A 24,544-nucleotide genomic window follows, 5' to 3' on the forward strand; every position below is an offset into this window, starting at 1 on the left:
CCTCATACCACTAAGTCTATGAAAAATAAAATTAGTTAAAGAGGCTCTGTCACCAGATTTTGCAGCCCCTATCTGCTATTGCAGCAGATAGGCGCTGCAATGTAGATTACAGTAACGTTTTTATTTTTAAAAAAACGAGCATTTTTGGCCAAGTTATGACCATTTTTGTATTTATGCAAATGAGGCTTGCAAAAGTCCAACTGGGCGTGTATTATGTGCGTACATCGGGGCGTTTTTACTTCTTTTACTAGCTGGGCGTTAGGAATGGGAGTGTATGATGCTGACGAATCAGCATCATCCACTTCTCTTCAGAACGCCCAGCTTCTGGCAGTGCAGACACACAGCGTGTTCTCGAGAGATCACGCTGTGACGTCACTCACTTCCTGCCCCAGGTCCTGCATCGTGTCGGCCACATCGGCACCAGAGGCTACAGTTGATTCTGCAGCAGCATCAGCGTTTGCAGGTAAGTAGCTACATCGACTTACCTGCAAACGCCGATGCTGCTGCAGAATCAACTGAAGCCTCTGGTGCCGGTGTCCTCGCTCGTCTGACATGATGCAGGACCTGTGAGTGACGTCACAGCGTGATCTCTCGAGAACACGGCTGTGTCTGCACTGCCAGAAGCTGGGCGTTCTGAAGAGAAGTGGATGATACTTCTCTTCAGAGCGCCCAGCTAGTAAAAGTATTCAAAACGCCCCGATGTACGCACATAATACACGCCCACTTGGACTTTTACTTTTAAACACACCCACTTGGACTTTTGCAAGCCTCAATTGCATAACTACAAAAATGGTCATAACTTGGCCAAAAATGCTCGTTTTTTAAAAATAAAAACGTTACTGTAATCTACATTGCAGCGCCTATCTGCTGCAATAGCAGGGGCTGCAAAATCTGGAGACAGAGCCTCTTTAAGGCTCCCATAAGTCAGGAAAGAAAAAATATGCAGTTGTGCAGGCCCGAGTGGAACATTTCTTCTGTTTCAAGAGGCGATTTATCAAGGCCATAAAATTGGGGAACCAGGAAGGGGAGGGCCCAAACATATCCCCAGGAAGTGGCGGTGCCCGTATTATACCAGGACAACCCTTTTCCAGCAAAATTCCCCAAACTGCAAAGGTGCGGAGTGTGGACCAAAAGGGGCATAAGAAAGGACGCCATAAATCAGTGTGACACCGGCCTGTGCAGAAAGGATTGTGTCACAGCGTAACACACATCTATGGATCATGTTGTTGTTTTTTAACCCCATTATTATCCCTCCTTACTATACCCCTGATATACTCTGCCCAGCTTACATATGCCCCCGCATTATAAACGGAAACACCAGCAATACTCAAAGAAAACTCCGCCCTCCAAAAGCCAAATGGTACTCCCTCCCCTCTAAACCCTACAGCATGCCCAAAGAGCAGTTTCCTTCCACATATATGGCATCACCATACCCGGGAGAACCCTTTTAACAATTTTTGTGGTATGTGTCTCCCGTGGCATAAGCTGGGCACGACATATTTGCCACTGAAATGGCATATCTAGGGAAAAATAGAAATTTTTTATTTGCACCAACGCAGCGCATTCATTTAGGGAAAAGAGCTGTGGGGTGAAGATGCCCACTACACGCTTAATAAATGCCTTGAAGGGTGCAGTTTCCAAAATGGGGTCACTTCTCAGGGTTTTTTTTTTTATTATTTCACATCAGAGCTCTGCAATTGTGAACCAATACTTTGTAAATCACCAAATTAGGCCTCAATTTCACATGGTGCTCTTTCACTCCTGAGCCTGGTCGAATGTCCAGGCAAAAGATTAAGGTCACATTTAGGGTGTTTCTAAAACCGGGAAACACAGCATAATAATTAGAGAGCTGTCTTGTTATGGTGGCACAAACTGGGCACCACATATTGGCATATCTGGAAAAAATCCCATTTTCACTCTGCAACATCGAGTGCACACTAATTTCTACAAAACTCCTGCGGGGTTAACATGCTCACTACACCCCTAGGTGAATGCATTGAGGGGTGTAGTTTCCAAAATGTGGTCACTTCTGAGTGGTTTCCACTGCTTTGGTCCCACAGGCGCATAGAAACCAATCCAGCAAAATCTGCACTCGAAATGGCGCTCTTTCCCTTCTGAGCCTTGCCGTTTGCCCAAACTGCAGTTTATGACCACATATGGGGTTTTGCCGTACTCTGGAGAAATTGCTTTACAAATGTTGGGGTTCTTTTTGTCCTTTATTTGTTGAGAAAATTAAACATTTTGAGCTAAAGCTACGTCTTATTGAAGAAAAAGGATTGTTTTTATTTTCACTTCACAATTCGAATAAATTCTATGAAAATACTGTCGGGTCAAAATGCTCACTACACACCTAGATGAATTCCTCAAGGGGTGTAGTTTTCTAAATGGAGTCCCTTTTTGGCCGTTTTCATTGTTTTGTCCACTCTGGGGCTTTGCAAAGGCGACATGGCCTCCGCAAACCATTCCTGCTAAATATGATCTCCAAAAGCCAAATAGTGCACTTTCCTTTCTAAGCCCTGCCGTGTGTCTAAACAGTCGTTTATTACCACATATGGGGTATTGTTTTACTCGGGAGAAATTGCGTTACAAAGTTTGCGGTGCTTTTTCTCCTTCTGTCTTTGTGGAAATGAGAAAAAATTGGCTAAACCTACATTTTCTTTGAAAAAATTTAGATTGTCATTTTCAGGGCCTACTTCCAATAATTTCTGCAAAAACCTGTGGGGTCAAAACGCTCACTATACCCCTAGATAATATCCTCAATGGGTGTAGGTTCCAAAATGGTGTCACTTGTGGGGGGGTTTCCAGTCTTTTGTCCCCTCATGGGCTTTGTAAATGTGACATTGCCTCCGCAAACCATTACAGCTAAATTTGAGCTCCAAAAGCCAAATGGCGCTCCATCCCTTCTAAGCCCTAGTGTGTGTCCAAACAGCCGTTTATGACCACATGTGGGGTATTGTTTTACTCGGGAGAAACTGCTTTACAAATTTTGTGTTGCTTTTTTTCCTTTAGTCTTTGTGGAAATGAGAAAAAACTAGCTAAACCTACATTTTCTTTGAAAAAATGTAGATTTTAATTTTCACGGCCTACTTCCAATAATTTCTGTAAAGAACCTGTGCGTTCAAAATGCTCACTATACCCCTAGATAATTTCCTTGAGGTGTGTAGTTTCCCAAATGGGGACATTTTTGGGGGTTTTCCACTGTTTTGGCCCCACAAGACCTCTTCAAACCGGACATGGTGCCTAAAATATATTCTAATAAAAATAAGGCCCCAAATTCCACTAGGTGCTCCTTTGCTTCTAAGGCCTGTGTTTCAGTCGGGTAGCGCACTAGGGCCACATGTGGGATGTTTCTAAAAACGGCAGAATCTGGGCAATAAATATTGAGTTGCATTTTCTGGTGTAACTTTCTGTGTTACAAAAAAAAAAATGGATTAAAAATGAATTTCTGCAAAAAAAAACAAAAAAAAAAACAATTTGTAAATTTCACCTCTACTTTGCTTTAATTCCTATGAAACGTCTAAAGGGTTAAGAAACTTTCTAAATGCTGTTTTGAATACTTTGAGGCGTGCAGTTTTTAAAATGGGGTGACAAATTGGGGGTTTCTAATATATAAGGCCCTCAAAGCCACTTCACAGCTCACCTGGCCCCTGTATAAATAGCCTTTTCAAATTTTCTTGAAAATGTGAGAAATTGCTGCTAAAGTTCTTAGCCTTGTAACGTCCTAGAAAAATAAAAGGACGTTCAAAAAAACGATGCCAAACTAAAGTAGACTTATTGGCGATGTTAATTAGCAACAATTTTGTGTGGTATAACTGCCTGTCTTACAAGCAGATACATTTAAATTGAGAAAAATACAAATTTGAAATTTTTCGCAAAAATTTGGTGTGTTTCACAATTAAATACTGAACGTATCGAGCAAATTTTGCCAGTAACATAAAGTCCAATGTGTCACGAGAAAACAATCTCAGAATCGCTTGGATAGGTGAAAGCATTCCGATGTTATTACCACGTAAAGTGAAACATGTCAGATTTGAAAAATGAAGCTCTGTCAGGAAGGTCAAAAGTGGCCAAAGCGGGAAGGGGTTAAACTGCAATCAATTTGGATTACAATTCACTAAATTTTTCGGACAATTCAATTTATTTTTTTGGATCTCACCATTAATAAAGACATCCATGGCCATTTTGTCACTAGAACCCATTTTATGTCAGTCGATTTGTTAATAGCTACCTCAATTTCAATAGCGCTCATTATCCCCCCTGGTTGAGAAATTTAATAGAATCAGAAAAAACTGTTCCAATGATTAACTTTTTAACTGAGAATGTGATATTTTGACTAAACATTTTAAAGAAAAAAGAATGCCAATCACTTTGATAAAAGGGGCACACCAGAAAGCGGCTAGTCTAAGCCAGGAGGACTGTATATTACCAGTCATCGGGTCTACTGACATGGCAAAAATCAAACACAATTTTGTTACAACTTTTAACACTGGTATAAATCCCATTTTAAACAAACACTGGTACATTTTAAAAAATTACCCTAATTTAAAAGACATATTACCAGACCGTCCAAAAAATTTTCCTTTAGAAGATCACAAACCCTTAGGAACAGATTATAAGTGCCCTATCTCCTACATAATGTGATCGGCGCTGTATTGTAGATAACCGCAGAGGTTTTTGTTTTGAAAAACGATCATTTTTGAGCAAGTTATGAGCAATTTTAGATTTATGCTAATTAGTTTCTTAATAGACAATTGAGTGTGTTGTACAGAGAAGTGTATGACGCTGACACATCAGCGTCATACACTTCTCATTGTTGCAGCGTGATTGTGCAGTGAAAGAAGCTGGGCTGGAACAATGAGAAGTGTATGACGCTGATTGGTCAACGTCATACACTCACCTGTACAACGCCCAGTTGTCTATTAAGAAACTAATTAGCATAAATCTAAAATTGCTCATAACTTGCTCAAAAGTGATCATTTTTCAAAACAAAAACCTCTGCTATTATCTACATTACAGCGCCGATCACATTATGTAGGAGATAGGGCACTTATAATCTGGTGACAGAGCCTCTTTAATATAACTTTATTGCAATCAGAGATCTTGCATTTTTAACTAAAACAAGAAGAAAAAACAGGTGATCTACATTAGATAAATGTTAGCCGTATCCATCAATGCGCTGCCTGGACACACGGCAGAGCCCAAAAGGGAGAGAGCATCCGGTGGCTTTCAGGACACATATTTTGCTTGAAAATGTTCTAGGCTCCTTTGCACGTTTGGAGAAGCTTTGAGCTGCCAGAACGATAGAAATCCCCCATAAATGACCCCAGTTAGAAAACTAGACCCTTTAATGTATTTATCATGGGGTGTAGAGATACACAACGCAAAAACGTAAAGAGGAGGAATTCATTGGAATTCTCCGAGTTAATATGGGTATATATTGTTTTCTGCAAATTATTACTACGGTTTCAAATTAAGTGATAGGAATATATATCTGTGTAAATTAGCTGCTGTGTTAGCAATATATTGCATTCTTATCTTGGGGGCCATACAGAAGAAAGGCGACGTTACGTTCTCATAAGAGAGGCATGCATTTGACGGTCTATATGACTATGTCTTGCTAACAAAGCAGTTTGTCCCACATTTGTATCATTCTGATGTCGTTGTGAACAGCATTCTGGTCCGATGTGTAACAAATTATAGTGGAAAAAAGGGTGGAGTGAAGGGCAATATATACAGATGGAGGAAAATTATCCAACTATGTGGCAAACTCGAGTTTGTTCACAAAATAGAACACCACCTGCAGGGCTGTCATGAGAAGCTTTGTTTTTTTTTTTCAGTGACTGGTTGTACGTCTTTTTAGCCCCATCAATCCCTATATAAGGGACGAACGTGCCAAGTGACGTGGTATACTATAACCGGCCCATGCCCGGCAAGGTAGGAACCGCTATGTGCACAAAACAACCAATCACCTACAGAATATAAGGGGCAGTGTCCAAAACCATCTATAGGAAGAGTAAAGGATCACTAATCCCCAAAATTATATTAGTATTTCTAAGAGTATTGTCGGGTGTAAGAGATCCATCAAAAACCCGAACAAAAATGTAATAAAGCCCATAGTGTATTGATAAGGAACAGCTCGATTACTTAGAGATCCTCCAAATAAAAAAAGATCATGCCCATATCACGGTACAGAATTAGAAATGTAACAGCTTTATGTGGCAGGACATAGTCATAAGAACAGTCAAAATAAAAAAAATTGTGGATGTGGGCTTTTGTACTGGACAATTAATTCCAGGACTTGATCACCCACAAATACATAAAAAAAATCATAAGAGGTAAAATTAGTTTCACGGGCTGAAATTTTTTTGCTCTACAACAACCTCTCCCAAAAGCAATAATCCCTACTTGGTAAGCCCACAAACTAAAGAGAAAAATATAAAAAAAAGTGACTCCCTATAAAAGAGCAGCCATTTTTTTTTTTTTTTTGGGTTATTAAATATTAGTAATTTGAAACCGTGTGAAAGGTTTCGAAACAGGGGTAGTTACAAGGGCCTGGTTTTGATGGACACATGGGGCAATAAAAGCGGGTATACCTCCTCCTGCCATGCTTAATACATACCCGGCACTTTTATTGGGGATATTTTTGGGTCCCCGTGGAAGGAACAGGGTGTAAAAAGTGTCACTCTGAAAGGCTGCACACAACCTCAGATTTGCAGGATTGTGCAGGTATAGTGGACTCAAAAGGAGCTGCTCAATGACCTTCTTCTGAAATTGAAGAAAAGTGAGCGTTCCTTGGGCTTTTTTGAAAATAACAAAACTGTTATAGGTGGCATCCTGGATAAGGTAGATTGCTAACTTTTTGTACCAGGCCTTATTTTTGCGCTTCACCAGGTAAGGTTGAAGCACCTGGTCGGAAAGGTCTACACCCCCCATAAATTTGTTGTGATCAGTTACACAGACAGGTTTGTACTTTGCAGTGGTAGCCCCCCTCTCTCTTAATTGTCACAGTGGTGTCCGCATGTACAGTGGACAGCATGTAGACATCCTTCCTGTCGATCCACTTCACTGCAAGTAATTCCTCACTTGCAAGGGCCATGGATGTGCCTTTTCACAAAGTCCTGTACACCAACTGTTGTGGGAATCCCACTCTGTTGTTCCGTATTGTCCCACAGGCCCCCGTATTTGCAGCATGGAGGGCTTTATAAAGGGCAATACCTGTATAAAAGTTGTCTGTATAGATCTGGTACCCTTTGTGCAGGAATGGCTCCATTAGGTTCCACACTATTTTGCCAGAGATGCTAATAGTTTCTGGGCAACCTGGGGTGTATGAATTTGGCGGTCCCTGCCTTCATATATTTTAAAACCGCAGGTGTAACCCCTTGTGCTCTCGCACACTGTATAATTTCACCCCAAAGCTGGCTTGTTTGGAAGGGATGAACTGACGAAAAGAAAGACAACCTTTGAAGCTCATGAGCAATTCATCTACAGACAAATTTTGGTCAGGGATGTACGAATTTAGAAATAAATAATTTAGAAGGGTGATTAATGACCTTAATTTATTAAGCCGATCATAGGCTGGGTCATTTCTTGGGGGGACTTGGGAATTGTTGGTAAAATGCATGAACCGCATTATGGCCTCATAGCTGTTTGGACATCACTGCTTCAAATACAGGGGTAGCGTGGACAGCACTAGAAGTCCAGTAGGACCGGACAGATGTTTTTTGAACCAAACCAATATTGAGGGTAATGCCTAAAAATTGCTTCATTTCTGGGACACTTGTGGGGTTCCACATTCTTGAATAAATAGAGGCAGGCTTTTGCAGAACAAACTGCCTAGCATAAAGACTAGTCTGCTGGACTATCAATTCTAGGACCGTATCACATACAAATAAATGAAAATAATTATAGGGGGTAAAATTTTGGATATTGACATTCGTTTCTGGAGTCTCTTCAAATTGGGGTACTTGGGGGGGGGGGGGGGGGTGTCCGTGCGAGATCCCACATCACGGGAGGGACTGCAACACTCGGACCTGCACTTGACACCTCTATAGTGATGGCTGTATCTGCCACCATAGGGTTATGGGGTTCGGCGGTAGAATTGGAATCGTCACTGTCAAAAAGCTCTGAAGCGGTGTCGGTTTCACTATCTGAACTGTCGGAACATAGCAAGGCGTAGGCTTGCTCCGCGCTGTACAGTCTCAGACATTATATTTATAGATGTGTGTACACTACTGTTCAAAAGTTTAGGGTCACTTAGAAATTTCCTTATTTTTGAAAGAAAAGCACAGTTTTTTTCAATGAAGATAACATTAAGTTAATCAGAAATACACTCTATACATTGATGTGCTAAATGACAATTCTAGCTGCAAACGTCTGGTTTTTAATGCAATATCTACATAGGTGTATAGAGGCCCATTTCCAGCAACCATCACTCCAGTGTTCTAATGGTACTTTGTGTTTGCTAACTGTGTTAGAAGGCTAATGGATGATTTGAAAACCCTTGTGCAATTATGTTAGCACCGCTGTAAATAGTTTTGCTGTTTAGAGGAGCTATAAAACTGACCTTCCTTTTGAGCTAGTTGAGAATCTGGAGCATTACATTTGTGGGTTCGATTAAACTCTCAAAATGGCTAGAAAAAGAGAGCTTTCATGTGAAACTCGACAGTCCATTCTTGTTCTTAGAAATGAAGGCTATTCCATGCGAGAAATTGCCAAGAAACGGAAGATTTCCTACAACGGTGTGTACTACTCCCTTCAGAAGACCGCACAAACAGGCTCTAACCAGAGTAGAAAGAGAAGTGGGCGGCCCCGCTGCACAACTGAGCAACAAGACCAGTACATTAGAATGTCTAGTTTGAGAAATAGACGCCTCACAGAGCCTCAACTGGCAGCTTCATTAAATAGTACCCGCAAAACGCCAGTGTCAACGTCTACAGTGAAGAGGCGACTCCGGGATGCTGGCCTTCAGGGCAGAGTGGCAAAGAAAAAGCCATATCTGAGACTGGCTAATAAAAGGAAAAAATTAATATGGGCAAAAGCACACAGACATTGGACAGAGGAAGATTGGAAAAAAGTGTTATGGACAGACGAATCGAAGTTTGGATCACACAGAAGAACATTTGTGAGACGCAGAACAACTAAAAAGATGCTGGAAGAGTGCCTGACGCCGTCTGTCAAGCATGGTGGAGGTAATGTGATGGTCTGGGGTTGCTTTTGTGCTGGTAAAGTGGGAGATTTGTACAAGGTCAAATGGATTTTGAATAAGGAAGGCTATCACTCCAGTTTGCAACGCCATGCCATACCCTGTGGACAGCGCTTGATTGGAGCCAATTTCATCCTACAACAGGACAATGACCCAAAGCACACCTCCAAATGATGCAAGAACTATTTAGGAAAGAAGCAGGCAGCTGGTATTCTATCTGTAATGGAGTGGCCAGCGCAGTCACCAGATCTCAACCCCATAGAGCTGTTGTGGGAGCAGCTTGACCGTATGGTATGCAAGAAGTGCCCGTCAAGCCAATCCAACTTGTGGGAGGACCTTCTGGAAGCATGGGGTGAAATTTCTCCCGATTACCTCAGCAAATTGACAGCTAGAATGCCAAAGGTCTGCAATGCTGTAATTGCTGCAAATGGAGCATGCTTTGACGAAAGCAAAGTTTGAAGGAGAAAAGTATTTCAAATAAAAATCATTATTTCTAACCTTGTCAATGTCTTGACTATATTTTCTAGTCATTTTGCAACTTGATAAATATAAGTGTGAGTTTTCATGGAAAACACAAAATTGTCTGGGTGACCCCAAACTTTTGAACGGTAGTGTATATATAATGTCCTATTAGAACCCTAAGATAAACCTAAAAATAAGGGCCTGTTCACATCGGCGTTGGCTTTCTGTTGAGGGGTTCCGTCTGAGGTTTCCGTCGTGGAACTCCTCAATGAAAAGTCAAACGGAAAACTTAGCTTCTGTTTTGCATCACCATTGATATCAATTGTTACGGAAAAAATGCTAATGGTTTCCGTTTGTCCCCGTTCCGGTAGGTTTCCGTTTTTTCTACCGAATCAATAGTGCAGAACCCTTCAGCGGAAAGCCAACGCTGATGTGACAAGGCCTGAACACATTTTTTTTATTTTGTTTTATAACGGACTTGAAGCCGTTATAATAAAATGAAGCCCTATAGTAGTCTTACAGTTATTACAGTCCTAAACACTAACTTGAAACTAACTAGCACTAATGCTGATCTATCTATATCTATCTCTATCTCTCATTTTATTTAGTAGAAAGCGGTGATTTGGGGTGTTTTTTTTTTCATTTTTTTTTTACAGCACCAGACGCAGATCGCTCTCTCCTCTCACAGAACTACTACAATGAGAGGAGAGGCAAACATAGCCCATGTCCTGGCTGTGTTCTGAAAATAACTGTCTGTGGGGCGTGGCTTTGGCATGGCGTTGTGAGGACGCATCTTCTTGAGGTTCTGGACTCGGCTTGCAGAAAACCGGCCAAAGCGGCTCACTTACCTGGCTTTTGTGAGCGATGATGAAGGGGAGGCATCGTCAGGTTCTTTCGTTCCAGGCAGAACGAGACATCGCCGCCGCTCCTCCATTCCTCCTTCAGGCCGCAGCCAGACGCCGCCAGCACGTGGGCTCTGGTCGACTTCCTGCTCCTCCGGTCCGACAAGTACCAGCTGTTGCTCCCAGGTGCTCGTTCCTGACATGGCAACTTCGGAGGTATGTTAGGGCCCTTCTGCCATGCCTGGGACGGCCCCACTGGCCCTGGCAGATGGATTTCCTCCTCTCCAGCCCTAGACTGGGACGCGGCAAGACGCTGACCGCATGGCTCTGCACAGCAGGGCAGATCAGGCTGTGGATGTGATGCAGCTTAGTCAGGGGACGCCGGCCATTTTGAGGGGGCCACTCACCCCTTCTGCGGTGGAGGGGGATCACCTGTCGGTCTTCCCTCTGGGTCCTCCGCCCTCTATGGAACGGACCTTGACGGAACTGTGTGAAATGGTTCGGGCTTTGCCTACCAAGTCTGACCTGGATTTACGTGTCTCCCGCCTGGAGGAGAAGAACGATAAGGCCATTGGTGCAGTCTCACAGGAGGTACGTTCATTGGCTGCACGTGTTTAGACATGGGAGCGCCAGAACTCTGTTTATTCCATTGACATCTTGGTCCTTTCTCAGACTTTGGACACTCAATCTACCCAAATGCGGGACTTTTCCTTACACCTGAATGATATGGAAAATGGGGGGAGACGGAACAATTTGAAATTGAGAGGCATATCGGAATCTGTGCCTCCGGAAGGGCTATACGATACAGTGACTCATATCTTTAACAAGCTCCAGGATAGACCACGAGATATGGCCATTGAAATGGACAGGGTGTATAGACTGGCAGGCCCACGGGCCAGAGATGTTGACCGCCCACAGGATGGCATATGCCGAGTACACTTTTACAAACAGAAGTAGTACATTGCACTGAGCGACTGGGAGAAGGGGGCCATACCCTATAATGGTTCAGAGGTCACCGTTTTGCCGGATGTTTTACAGATTGACTCTCTACATGTGTAGATCGGTACGCACTTTACTGGAGGCCACTAAAGTGGCGGGCGCTACCTACAGGTGGGGCCGCCCCTTCCACATCATACTCCACAAACAGGGGCATTCGTTTGCTGTTCGATCTTCGGATGATCTGGAGGAGGCCTTTCGGTTCCTGGAGATCTCCCCGGTGCGGATGCCGGATTGGACAGAGTCCCCATTGTCGCTCTTTCCCAGGTGAGGCCCCTAGCCGGATCCTGCTTGTCCGATACCGCCTCGTTCCATGGACGGTACAGCCGAGATGCAGACTCCAGTGCGGCGTTTTCCCATGCAGAGACTGACTTACCTCATTATAATTGTATGACCTAGCCCTCACCATTTGGGCCTCGGTCACTGTTTGAGTGTTTCTCGTGCTTATTCCCCCTTTATAGTGTTCTTCAAGAGTTGCAGTTGTTGGTATTGGTGGTGATCCTGAATGGGATATTCTGCACAGTATACTGGCAAGGGGGGGTTTTCTATTTCTCTATCTCTTGGCCGGCACATGTTAACTTAATCTGGGGTAGGGTGGTCTCCGCAGTCGTCCACTTTTGTGTCCGTTCCATGTTTGTGTTATCCGGTCTGGTTGAGTATGTAGGGGGGTTGGAGTGGGGCGGGTAGGTTGGTTATGGGGGTGGGGGTTCCGGATATCTTCCGGTTCGGGTTCCTAAGTTCGTCATTGTGGCACCTCATGAGATGTCCTAGGCAGTGGGGAGTCCCTTCAGAGGGGAATACTGGGGTAGGTGGTGTTTAGTAGGTGAGTCGGGTAACCCCGTTCAGTACTTAGCCGGTTGCGTCCGGAGTTTCCATGAGCTCAATTTGATAATCCTGGTATATTTTGTAATTCTTTGAAGGTTTTATATTTTTGCATTGCTGTCATTCTTCGTTCCCCATTAGGGTCCCGTGTTATGTCGTGGTCGGAGGGTATTTTTCATTCTGAGGGCGGCATAACACACGATGAGTTGTTGAGGGGTTTTGTACTCCGCTTTTAGTGGGGCTGTTTAGTTCCATTGTTCTGATACTACTTCTGTCCCTCTTAAGGGGTCTCTTTCTTTCTTGCTTTCCTTCCCCTCCCCTCTCTGTTTTCTTCTGCCTCCCTCATTATGTATAACATAATTATTGTCGTCTCGAATGCGCAGGGTCTGAACATTCTGGAAAAGAGGTCCTCCATTCTCCGTCTTCCTTCAGGAGACCCACTTTCGGGCTGATTGTATACCGAAGCTCACGGATTCACATTATACAGATTGGTATCATAGCGTGTCCCCAGATTCTAAGACTAAAGGGGTCTCCATCTTGATTTCACACTCTCTCCCCTGGGAACATGTGGAGACTCGCACAGATGGAGCGGGAAGGTATCTCTTCGTGAAAGGTAGGCTGGCTAACTCTCTGTTCACACTGGCCTCATATTATCTCCCTAACTCTGGTCAGGTTGCCTTTCTAGAGAGGGTCCTGGTGAAGTTGGATGTCTTTTTGAAGTGTACTCTAATACCGGGTGGGGACTTGAATGTCCCCTTAGATCCCAATTTAGACTCCTCGCGAGGGCACTAGTCTTTATCTAGGTCAGCCAATCGGCATATACGTCGGTTGTTGCATGAGCACCAATTAATTGTTGTTGCACCCGTCGACCAGAGACTATACTTTCTTTTCGGCCCCCCATAACACATACTCCAGACTAGACTCTCTTTCTACGTCATGCACGTCTTTCCGGCCTCACGTCAGCCTCCATAGATGATATTACCTTTTCTAATCATGCTCTTAACCATGCTCTCTCCCAACGGTTCACCCTCGCTCCTGGCAGTGGCGCTTGAATGAATAGCTTCTGCAGGATTCGACGGGGGTGTCTGATATACGCAGGGGACCTTCAAGAGTATTTTGCCACAAATGTTTCTCCGGAGGTTGACCCTCTTTGCATTTGGGAGGCACATAAGTGTGTAGTTCGCGGTTCCTTCATTCGCATTGGTTCTAAGCTGAAGAAGGAGCGGGCTGCACACTTGTTGGATCTCTTGTCCCGAATACTTCTGTTGGAACAGTCCAATAAGGCCTCCCTGGACCGGGTTGTGGGGGCGGAGCTGGTGCAGCTGCTGGTTTAGGTTCGTTTGCTTTGCCTTTCCAAGCCTAGGGCTTCCTTCGCTAAATGCAGATGGCATTTTTATGAATTCAGTAACAAACCGAGTAGGACCCTTGCGCGGGCACTTAGGAAAACCCGTTCTCCTACTTATGTTCCTCATTTCCAAGCTTCCCACAATCGGCGTTTGTAACTTCCCCATGACATCTCGGAGGCCTTCCGTGCCTACTACCACTCTCTCTATAATCTCCCTCGGGCCTCTTCGTCCCCGGATCGGGGGAGCCATTTGGAGAGGATTGAGTCATATCTTCAGACCTCAGGGATGAAATGTATGAAGGGATGAAGGCTATTTCTGCTCTGGAGGCTCCTATTTCCCTAGAGGAGTTGTCGTGGGCATTGAAGGACTCACCAGTGGGGAAGGTGCTGGGCCCTGATGGCCTCCCTTTACAATATTATAAGGCCTGTTCGGACCTGCTTTCTCCCCATTTCCTTCACGCCTTCTACTCACTTACTGAGGGGAGTTCCCTTCCCCAAGATATGCTGCTGACTTACATTAGTGATACCCAAAGAGGGGAAAGGACCCTTCCATGTGCCAAAATTACTGCCCTATTTCTTTGCTAAACGTAGATCTAAAGTTGTTTGCGAAAATTCTAGCTTATAGGATGATTCCGCTTTTACAAAATGTTATCCATGATGACCAGGTGGGTTTTATGCCTCTTAGGGAAGCTCAGGATAATACCACGAGGTCAATTTAATACATCAAGCTGCGACCTCTGCTCTGCCCACGTTCTTTCTGTCCACGGACGCGGAGAAGGCCTTTGACAGGGTCAACTGGGACTTTATGCTTATGCTGGCCACCTTATGGCATATTGGCCTAGGCACTCATATGATGCAATGGATATTGAGTCTCTACTCCTCCCCCACGGCCCGGGTTGAGGTTAATGGTCACTTCTCCTCCTCTTTTGCTATTTCAAATGGTACTAGGCAAGGTTGTCCCTTGTCCCCCTTAATTTTCATTTTTTGTGCCATATTCGCTCCAACCCAAACATAGCGGGCGTTTCTTTGGGAAAGAGGTCCCATAAGGTCGCAGCATATTCGGATGATTTGCTCTTTTTTTCTTACTGCACCCAGGATTTCCTTGCCCAATCTAATGGTGGAGATGAGTAGATACTCTATATTGTCCAATTTCAAGATCAACTATCAGAAGTCGGAGGCTCCAGTCTCTTGTTGAGGATCTGTCTGTCTCCTTCAAATGGTCGAGGGATTCGCTTAAATATTTGGGGGTCCGGCTTTCCAGTGATCTGTCTCGCCTTATGTGGTGAACTACCCTCTGCTTCTTCAACGTGTGAAGAGCGATTTTTGTATTCCTGGACGTCGGACACCTTTACCTGGTTTGGTCGGTGTGCAATATTTAAAATGAATATTTTTTCTGTCCTTACTCCATAGATTCGTATGGGTGGGGAAACCGGCTCGTATTGCCAGCTCCATGCTGTTTCGTGCGAAGTGTGGGGGCGGTGTTCATCTCCCGGACTGTCTCCTACTATCAGGCCTCACATTTGTCACAAATTTTGGACTGGTTTAGGCATACTGAGGTTAAACAGTGGGTGTCTATGGAACAGTCTTTCCTGGCTGTCCCACTGCAGGTGCTGCCTTGGTTGGGCAAACACATTCCCCTATCGGCGCGGACAGATCCGACTATTGGGCCCACCTTGGCAGTTTCGTCCCGGCTCTTTCCCCGGAAGGAGATCTCCCCGTCTCACTCCCCCTTGTTTCCTATTCTGGGTAATCCTTTGTCCCCCCCCCCCCCCCCCTGGACAAGAATGGGGTCCCTTCCAGTACTAGTTGAGAGTGGGTATGGGACATGCTGCTCATTTCATACAGCATGGGAATTGGATGTCTATCCCTCAGTTAGTCTCTGACAGACTCATTTCTTTACCTTCTGGCAAGTTACTCAGTTGCGACATTTTCTCACGTTCTTACCCAATCCGATGGCATACTCTCGGGATAGTTCCCCTTTTTAACTTCTTTGCACGGGCACAGTGCGTCATTCACTGTCCCGACTTTATGCTCTTCTGATTTCTCCATCCAATCTTTCCACGCCTTATTTGCTTAGTTGGGAGAGGGACTTGTATCTCTCATTTACTGCGGAACATAAAGATCGATTGTTTACAATAACACACAAATCCTCCATCGCTAGCAAATTTCAGGAGGCGGGATTTAAGATTTTGTCGCACTGGTATAGGGTACCCTCCAGATTGCACGCTTTAATCCCTGCGGTTTCACCGTTGCGTTGGAGATGTGGAGATCATGTGGGCACAATTTTACACATCTTTTGGGACTCCCCGCAGTTGACAGACTTTTGGTCGGAGGTGTGGCGCATCTCCTCCAAGTTTATGTATTTCCCCCTTCCGTGTTCTCCGGCCTTCTTCTTGCTCCATCTGTGTGATGTTCCATTATCCACGTACAGACGCTCAGTGGTTCGTCATCTGGTTAATGCAGCTAGAGCATGCGTTCCCGTGCTGTGGAGACAATCTTGTCCTCCGTCGTTGGGTATGTGGTTCGGCAAGATCCAGGAGATTATAAGAATGGAGGATCTCACGGCATCCATGAGAGGGACCCATGCTAAATTCCTCAAAACTTGGCGGCATTGGATCAAATTTCAATCTTCTGTGGAGTTTCAGACCATTATTGCCTCCTGAGTTTTAATTATTTTGTCTGGTGTTATGCCAGTCCGCTACCCTTCCTCTTTTCCCTCAGCTTCCCTTTTCTTTGCTTCTCTCTCTTTATGTCCTGTTTTCTTACAGGTCGCTATGCATGGCTGCTGGATCAGGATGCATAGGTTGATTTTCTCTGGTATCGGTTTCTTTTGCTCGATGCTGTTTTTTCCCATTTACTGTACCTGAATATACTGGCCTGTGAGCCGATGTATGTGCTACTCATGTCTGCAGTATTACCTTTCATGTTTTTTTAAAATGGAAAATAAAATAATAAAAAAAAACAAAACAAATAATAACGGTCTGATCTCTGTGATTTTATCACAGAGATCACCTGATCAGGGACCAGTCAGAACGGTCCCTGATGGTTGTTGTGGGGTGTGGATACATCTGGGGTGCACTGGAAAACACTAATTACCCTTTCTCTCTCCTCTCTAAGGAGTTATTCCAGGAGAGCGAAAGGGTAACGATCCACCGCTTTGCAGTGACCGCCATGATTTAACGAATCACGGTGATCATGTGACCAGAGACCACTCGTCTCTGGTTGTTGCTCTGTACCCTCAGCTAAGAGTAGCTGAGAGAACGGAGCTTTAATCATTTATTTTGGCGCTCCATTAGGCTAAAGCGTTGCCGTGAAAAGGCGGCGCCTTAGCCTAAAACCCCTTAGTGATCGCCGTGAAAAGGCGTATTTGTGGTCACTAAAGGGTTAAAACATGGCAACACAAAAACAAATAATCTTGAAAAAAGTGTTTACTGTGTAAAAGTAGTAAAACATACAAAATCTATTTAAATTTGGTATCGCCACAATCGTAATGACCCACTGAATCAAGTTACTATGTTATTTATACCACACAGTAAACGGCGTAAATCTAAGATGCAAAAAAGTGTGGCGAAATTTGTTTTTGTTTTTCCATTACCCCCACAAAAATGTTAATCACTAAACTATATGCACCCCAAAATGGTGCTATTAAAAAAAATTCAACTTGTCCTGCAAAAAACAAGACCTTAAACATCTGTCGACACAAAAATAAAAAAGTTATAGCTCTTAGAAAGCGACGATAGGAAAACGTAAATAATAGCTTGGTCATTAAGGTCTAAAATAGGCAGGCCATTAAGGGGTTAAAGAGGCTCTGTTACCAGTTTATTAATTCCATATCTCCTAACTAGTCTAAGCCCTTATGCATATGACAGGGTTTCACAGCCGTTCAAAAAACGGCCGTCACACGGCTGCAGTAGGAACAATAGACCCCTGATGGGGCTATTCACACGATCGTTTTTTTTTGACGGCTCGGGAAACCCAGCCGTCAAAACATGGGACATTCCCTATTTTCGGCCGTTTGCTCTGCCCCCATAGAAGTCTATGGGGCCGGGTAATACACGGCCATCACTTTAATGTGCTCCAAGTGACGGCCGTGTCTTCCGTCGCTCGTCCTCTCTCCTCCTCCCCACAGTGCGAAGTGCATGTGAGGAGGAGGAAGGTATCTTTTTTTGCTCCCTGTGGGAGCGGAATCGCCAATCCCTGGCCACAGCTTTGGCAGCGCTGTGGCTAGGGATTCCGCTCCAGCAGAAGTCCCTGACTTCACGGCGTCCATATATGGACATTGAAGTCAGGGACTTCTCCTGGAACGGTGGCGCGATCTACAGACAGGTAGGGGGAGTGCCATCTAGCGGGGGGGGGGGGGGTCCTGTGTAGATCTACCTGTAGGGGGCTGTGTGGCATTAACTACGTGGGGGCTGTTTGGCATTACCTACGGGGGGGGGGGGGGGGAGCTGTGTGCCATTACCTACAGGGGGCTGTGTGGCATTAACTACGTGGGGGCTGTTTGGCATTACCTACGGGGGGGGGGGGGGAGCTGTGTGCCATTACATACAGGGGGACTGTGTGCCACTACCTACAGGGGGACTGTGTGCCACTACCTACAGGGGGGCTGTGTGCCACTACGTACGGGGGGGGGGGGGGGTCTGTGTGCCACTACCTACGGGGGGGGGGGCTGTGGGGCACTTCCTACAGGGGGGCTGTGGGGCACTTCTTACAGAGGGGGCTGTGGGGCACTACCTACAGAGGGCAGTGTGTGGCATTATCTACAGGGGGAAGTGTGTGGAAAAAATTTACAAATGAAATTCATCCGATTAAAAAAACAGATGCAGAACGGGTCAAAACATGCCGGGAAAAACTGCCGATTTTATAGGCCGACACTCGGACCCTGTTGTGGGAATAAGGCCTAATAGGCGCTATGATGCTAACTGTGATTTGTTTAAAAAAAAGTTTATTTTTTTAAAAGTTATGAACTTTTTCTAAATATGCTAATGTGGCTCTAATAGCCAAATAGGAGGTTGCTCTCTCTTTTCATTCTGGGTGGTGTAATGTCTTCTGTATGATGCTGTCCAGTCCTCATACAGCTTCTTCCCCTTCGTTACCCAGCAACACAGCCTGATCTTATGTATACAGCTTCCTTAAAGAAGCTCTGTCGCCAGATTTTCAAACCCCTATCTCGTATTGCAGCAGATCGGCGCTGCAATGTAGATTACAGTAACGTTTTTGTTTTTTTCAAAAACGAGCATTTTTGGCCACGTTATGACCATTTTTATATTTATGCAAATGAGCCTTTCTTAATTACAACTGGGTGTGTTTAAAGCTATGTACAAGTGGGCGTGTATTGTGTGTGTAACATCTGGGCGTTTTTACTTGTTTTACTAGCTGGGCGTTGTGAATAGAAGTGTATGATGCTGACGAATCAGCATCATCCACTTCTCTTCGTTAACACCCAGCTTCTGGCAGTGCACAGACACACAGCGTGTTCTCGAGAGATCACGCTGTGACGTCACTTCCTGCCCCAGGTCCTGCATCGTGTCGGACGAGCGAGGACACATCGGCACCAGGCGACAGAGGATACAGTTGATTCTGCAGCAGCATCGTCGTTTGCATTTAAGTCGATGTAGCCTCTTGTGCCGATGTGTACTCGCTCGTCAGACACGATGCAGGACCTGGGGGAGGAAGTGACGTGACAGCATGATCTCGCGAGGACACGCTGTGTGTCTGTGCACTGCCAGAAGCTGGGTGTTAACGAAGAGAAGTGGATGATGCTGATTCGTCAGCATCATACACTTCTATTCACAACGCCCAGCTAGTAAAACAAGTAAAAACGCCCAGATGTTACACACACACAATACACGCCCACTTGTACATAACTTTAAACACGCCCAGTTGTACTTAAGAGAGGCTCATTTGCATAAATATAAAAATGGTCATAACTTGGCCAAAAATGCTCATTTTTGAAAAGAAAAAAAAAGTTACTGTAATCTACATTGCAGCGCCGATCTGCTGCAATAGGAGATAGGGGTTGGAAAATCTGGTGACAGAGCCTCTTCAAGAATCTCCTCTTTCATATGCCACCAGAACTGCTGTTCTAGGTGGTCCACAGCCCGAGATATGGCTTTTTTTAAATGTGTTTTTTCTTCCCTCCAGCTTTAGTTTTCACACTGTGTGAAGAAGCTTCATTCTGATTGTACAGCGTCATTGCCTGGGAGGTATCTCCACCTTAGGAGAATCGCTGCTATGACCTACCAGTGGTTTAATAAAGGCTCATTTACATATTTAGGAAAAAGCTCATCACTTTTAAAATAATAAATGCTTTGAGACACAATTTTCACTAGTATTATCAGTGTGACAGCGCCTATTAGATTAGTTAGGAGATAGGGCATTACTTAACTAGTGACAGAGGCTCTTTAAAGAGGCTCTGTCACCAGATTTTGCAACCCCTATCTCCTATTGCAGCAGATCGGCGCTGCAATGTAGATTTCAGAAACGTTTTTATTTTTAAAAAACGAGCATTTTTGGCCAAGTTATGACCATTTTTGTATTTATGCAAATGAGGCTTGCAAAAGTACAACTGGGCGTGTATTATGTGTGTACATCGGGGCGTGTTTACTACTTTTACTAGCTGGGCGCTCTGATGAGAAGTATCATCCACTTCTCTTCAGAACGCCCAGCTTCTGGCAGTGCAGATCTGTGACGTCACTCACAGGTCCTGCATAGTGTCGACACCAGAGGCTACAGTTGATTCTGCAGCAGCATCAGCATTTGCAGGTAAGTAGCTACATCGACTTACCTGCAAACGCCGATGCTGCTGCAGAATCATCTGTAGCCTCTGGTGCCGATGTGTCCTCGCTCGTCTGACACGATGCAGGACCTGTGAGTGACGTCACAGCGTGATCTCTCGAGAACACGCTGTGTCTGCACTGCCAGAAGCTGGGCGTTGTGAAGAGAAGTGGATGATACTTCTCATCAGAGCGCCCAGCTAGTAAAAGTATTAAAAACGCCCCGATGTACGCACCTAATACACACCCACTTGGACTTTTACTTTTAAACACACCCACTTGGACTTTTGCAAGCCTCATTTGCATAACTACAAAAATGGTTATAACTTGGCCAAAAATGCTCGTTTTAAAAAAAATAAAAACTTTACTGTAATCTACATTGCAGCGCCTATCTGCTGCAATAGCAGATAGGGGGTTGCAAAATCTGGTGACAGAGCCTCTTTAAAGAGGCTCTGTCACCAGATTATAAGTGCCCTATTTCCTACATAATGTGATTGGCGCTGTAATGTAGATAACAGCAGTGGATTTTATTTTGAAAAACTATAATTTTTGAGCAAGTTATGAGCAATTTTAGATTTATGCGAATTAGTTTCTTAATACTGGGCGTGTTTTTACTTTTGACCAACTGGGTTTTGTACAGAGGAGTGTATGACGCTGACCAATCGGTGACCAATCAGCGTCATACACTTCTCATTGTTCCAGCCCATTGTTACAGTGTGTGCAGTGAAAGAAGCTGGGCTGGAACAATGAGAAGTGTATCATGCTGATTTGTCACTGATTGGTCAGCGTCATACACTTCTTTTCACAACGCCCAGTTGGTAAAAAGTAAAAACACGCCCAGTTGTCTATTAAGAAACTAATTAGCATAAATCTAAAATTGCTCATAACGTGCTCAAAAATGATAGTTTTTCAAAATAAAAACAACTGTTGTTATCTACATTACAGCGCCAATCAGATTATGTAGGAGATAGGGCATTTATAATCTGGTGACAGAGCCTCTTTAAATAAATCTCATCTACTTTGCTGCTACTTTAATGCGCTGTAGATTTTCTGCCTGAAAACCCGGACAGAAAATTTGCAGCGTATCCACTTTGTGTGAACATAATTTACGCATTCCTTTCTTTTCATCATTAGATCAATCGTTTTTTTTCCCATTTCCACAGGGAGACAGTTGTGCTTTCCGCCACTGTGAGGCGGCCTTAGGAAATGAAATGGTTTGCAGTTTGTGGCAGGAAGGGCGGTGTTTTCGCCAGATCTGCAAGTTTCGCCATATGGAAATTGATGTAAGTGCTAAAAATCGATAAGTAATGGCTAAATGTGGAATTATTTTGCGTTGCTGATTGGATTTACTTCTGGTCTGTATTGTGTTATGTTAAATATATGTAATAATATCTAAAAATATGACCGTTCCTATAAATAATGTACTCTTTGGAATATTCATTATCACACCTTTTGCACCCTTAGAAATAGTTACGTTTCTCACTGCATGATGTACAATGTATAGATGAGGTTTCGTTCACATCTGCGTTGGGGTCCCGTTCTGACGTTCCGTCGGAGGTTTCCGTCAAAACGGGACCCTGAGCAGAGACACAAACTGACACCGACGGAAACCAGAGGTGTCTGTTTCCATCACCGTTGATTTCAATGGTGACGGATCCGGTGCCCATGGTTTCCGTTTGTGTCTGTTGTACACCAGACCGTCGTTGCCAGAAGCAATAGCGTAGTGCTATCGCTTCCACCAAAACGACGGGTTCGGTGCACAGCAGACACTAACGGAAACCATGGGCATCGGATCCGTCACCACTGAAATCAATGGTGATGGAAACGGAAACTTCTGGTTTCGGTCGGTGTCAGTTTGTGTCTCTGCTCAGGGTCCCGTTCTGACGGAAACCTCCGACGGAACGTCAGAACGGGACCCCAACGCAGATGTGAACGAAGCCTTACACATTAAGTGAAATCAATTAAATGAAACTCCTTTAACCCCTTAATTACCAAGCCAGATTTTTCAAAAAGTTTTGCATATCCAAGTAATTCTGATATTGGTTTTTCGTCACATGTACTTTTTATTTAGGTGCTAAAAGTAGATTTGCGTAAATGAACTGCAATATGTCACATGTACATACATATTGTACACATTTTTTTTATTAAATATATTTTTCCGTCTGTACTTTATTTTGGCAACACTTGAGCAATTTAAGAGACGTTTTTGACCCCACAGTTTTTCTTTGGTAAGAATTAACTTTTTTTTTTGGGCGCCATGTCTCATTTGCTAAACCCCTTAGGTACCAGAGTACAGTGGAAGCCCCCAAAAAGTGACCCCATTTTGGAAACTACACCCCTCAAGGCATTTATCATTTGCCTGGACATATGAAAGGGCTCAGAAGTGAAGAGCACCATGCGCATTTGAGGCCTATTTTGGTAATTTTCACGGTATTGACCCAGAATTGCAGGGCTCTGAGGTCAAGTCGTAAAACAAACCCCCATGTGTTTTTTCATTAGAAATTAATTAACCCTTTCTGGAATGAGCCATTTTTTGCTTTTTAATTTTTGTTATTTACTCCCCGCCTTCCAGGAGCCAACTGTTTTTTCTATTGTTTTTTTTCTGTCAATAGAGGGGTGTGAGGGCTTATTTTTTGCAGGAGGAGTTGTAGTTTCTATTGGCACCATTTAAAGTACCATTTAATGATGTACAGGGAAACTGGAAAAAATTTATTTTCCGGCTAAAATTGGAAAAAAAAAAAAACTAACATTCCTCCACTGATTTTTGGATTTCGTTTTTATAGCTTCCACTGTTCGGTAAAAACGACAATACGATTACGGTGATACCAAATTTATATAGTTTTTTTTTATGTTTTGCTACTTTTACAAAGCAAAAACGATTTATTAAAAATTATTTTTTTATTTTGTTTCACCACATTCTGAGAGCCATAAAAAAGCCGTGTAGTTTTTGTCAATTTAAAAAAACAAAACAAAAAAAACGACGTGCCCCCCCCCCCCCTTTCATAATCCGCCAGATACAATAAAGCAGCCTAGCATTACAAGGGTGGGACGGGCCATGTCTTTTGGCCCTTCACGGCCTTATAATACCAGCCTGTGGCTGCCCCAGTGCCTGATTTTCACTCCTGGATTGTACCCATCTCTTCCAGGTTCTCCTGGTGGCGGTATGTACCGGAATAATAATGGGGGGGGGGGGGGTTAGACCGTAAAAAGGCTAGCACTAACGCTAAGGCTATGTTCACACGGCAGCCTCCGTAACGGCCGAAATTACGGGGCTGGTTCCAGGAGAAAACAGCCCCGTCATTTCAGCCGTAACGGCATGTGCAGGCGCTTGAACGCCGCGTCCATTACGTTCGTAACTGGAGCTGGTTTTCCATGGAGTCCATGGAAAACGGCTCCATTTACGTCTGAAGAAGTGACATGACACTTCTTTGGTGCGGGCGTCTATTTACGCGCCGTCTTTTGATAGCGACGTGTAAATATACGCCTCGTGTGAACAGACAAATGTCAGCCCATTGCTTTCAATGGGCAGATGTTTGTCAACGCTTTCAAGCCGTAATTTCGGACGTAATTCGGGGTTTAAAACGCCCGAATTACATCCGTAAATAGGCCGTGTGAACATACCCTAAGCCTTAGTGATGGACGCTGTCCAACAGACCACTGCCATTACTAAGGCGCTAATAAAATATTAAAAAACAGAGGCATAAGAAAATATTTTTTTATTGAAACGAGATCCCCACAAGACCCTCGTTAATCATTTTATTTATTTAAAAAAACAAACAGAAAAAAACTGGATCATCGCAGTAGTCCACCGAATCTAAAACGAAGTCCAATAGGTCCAGCGGAATCTGCAAAACAAGAAAAAATAAAGTTAGTAATATGAAAAATAAAAAATCTTATACAAACCTACAGCAGACTTCTGTCTCCTCCCCTGTGCCGCAATAGAAACTAGAGGTCAATGAACTGTAGTTACTATTGTGGCGCATGGGACCAAGAAATGCACCAGAAATATAAATAGTTATTAATTCTGGCGCATCATGGAGCTCCACCACACCGCTGTAAAATGCGCATGCCAGAGAGCATGCACAGTTCAGTCAGAACG

The 24,544-nt window shown here is 44.1% G+C and overlaps 1 protein-coding gene across 11 annotated transcripts in view; it reads left to right on the forward strand.

Moving 5' to 3' along the window:
* Positions 1–24,544, forward strand: part of ZC3H11A (zinc finger CCCH-type containing 11A) — a 212,637-nt gene that overhangs the window by 37,903 nt on the left and 150,190 nt on the right. For 9 of the 11 annotated variants that reach the window (XM_075853611.1, XM_075853614.1, XM_075853604.1 and 6 more), the window contains one exon: positions 21,609–21,728. In XM_075853611.1, the coding sequence (XP_075709726.1) occupies positions 21,609–21,728 (120 nt within the window). Of the gene's footprint in view, positions 1–12,916; positions 12,938–21,608; positions 21,729–24,544 lie in introns of those variants that run through there. The other 2 variants (XM_075853612.1, XM_075853613.1) reach the window with 2 other exon arrangements.

This window comes from Rhinoderma darwinii, chromosome 2, assembly GCF_050947455.1.
Source record: "Rhinoderma darwinii isolate aRhiDar2 chromosome 2, aRhiDar2.hap1, whole genome shotgun sequence".
In the NCBI taxonomy this organism is placed as follows: Eukaryota; Metazoa; Chordata; class Amphibia; order Anura; family Rhinodermatidae; genus Rhinoderma; species Rhinoderma darwinii.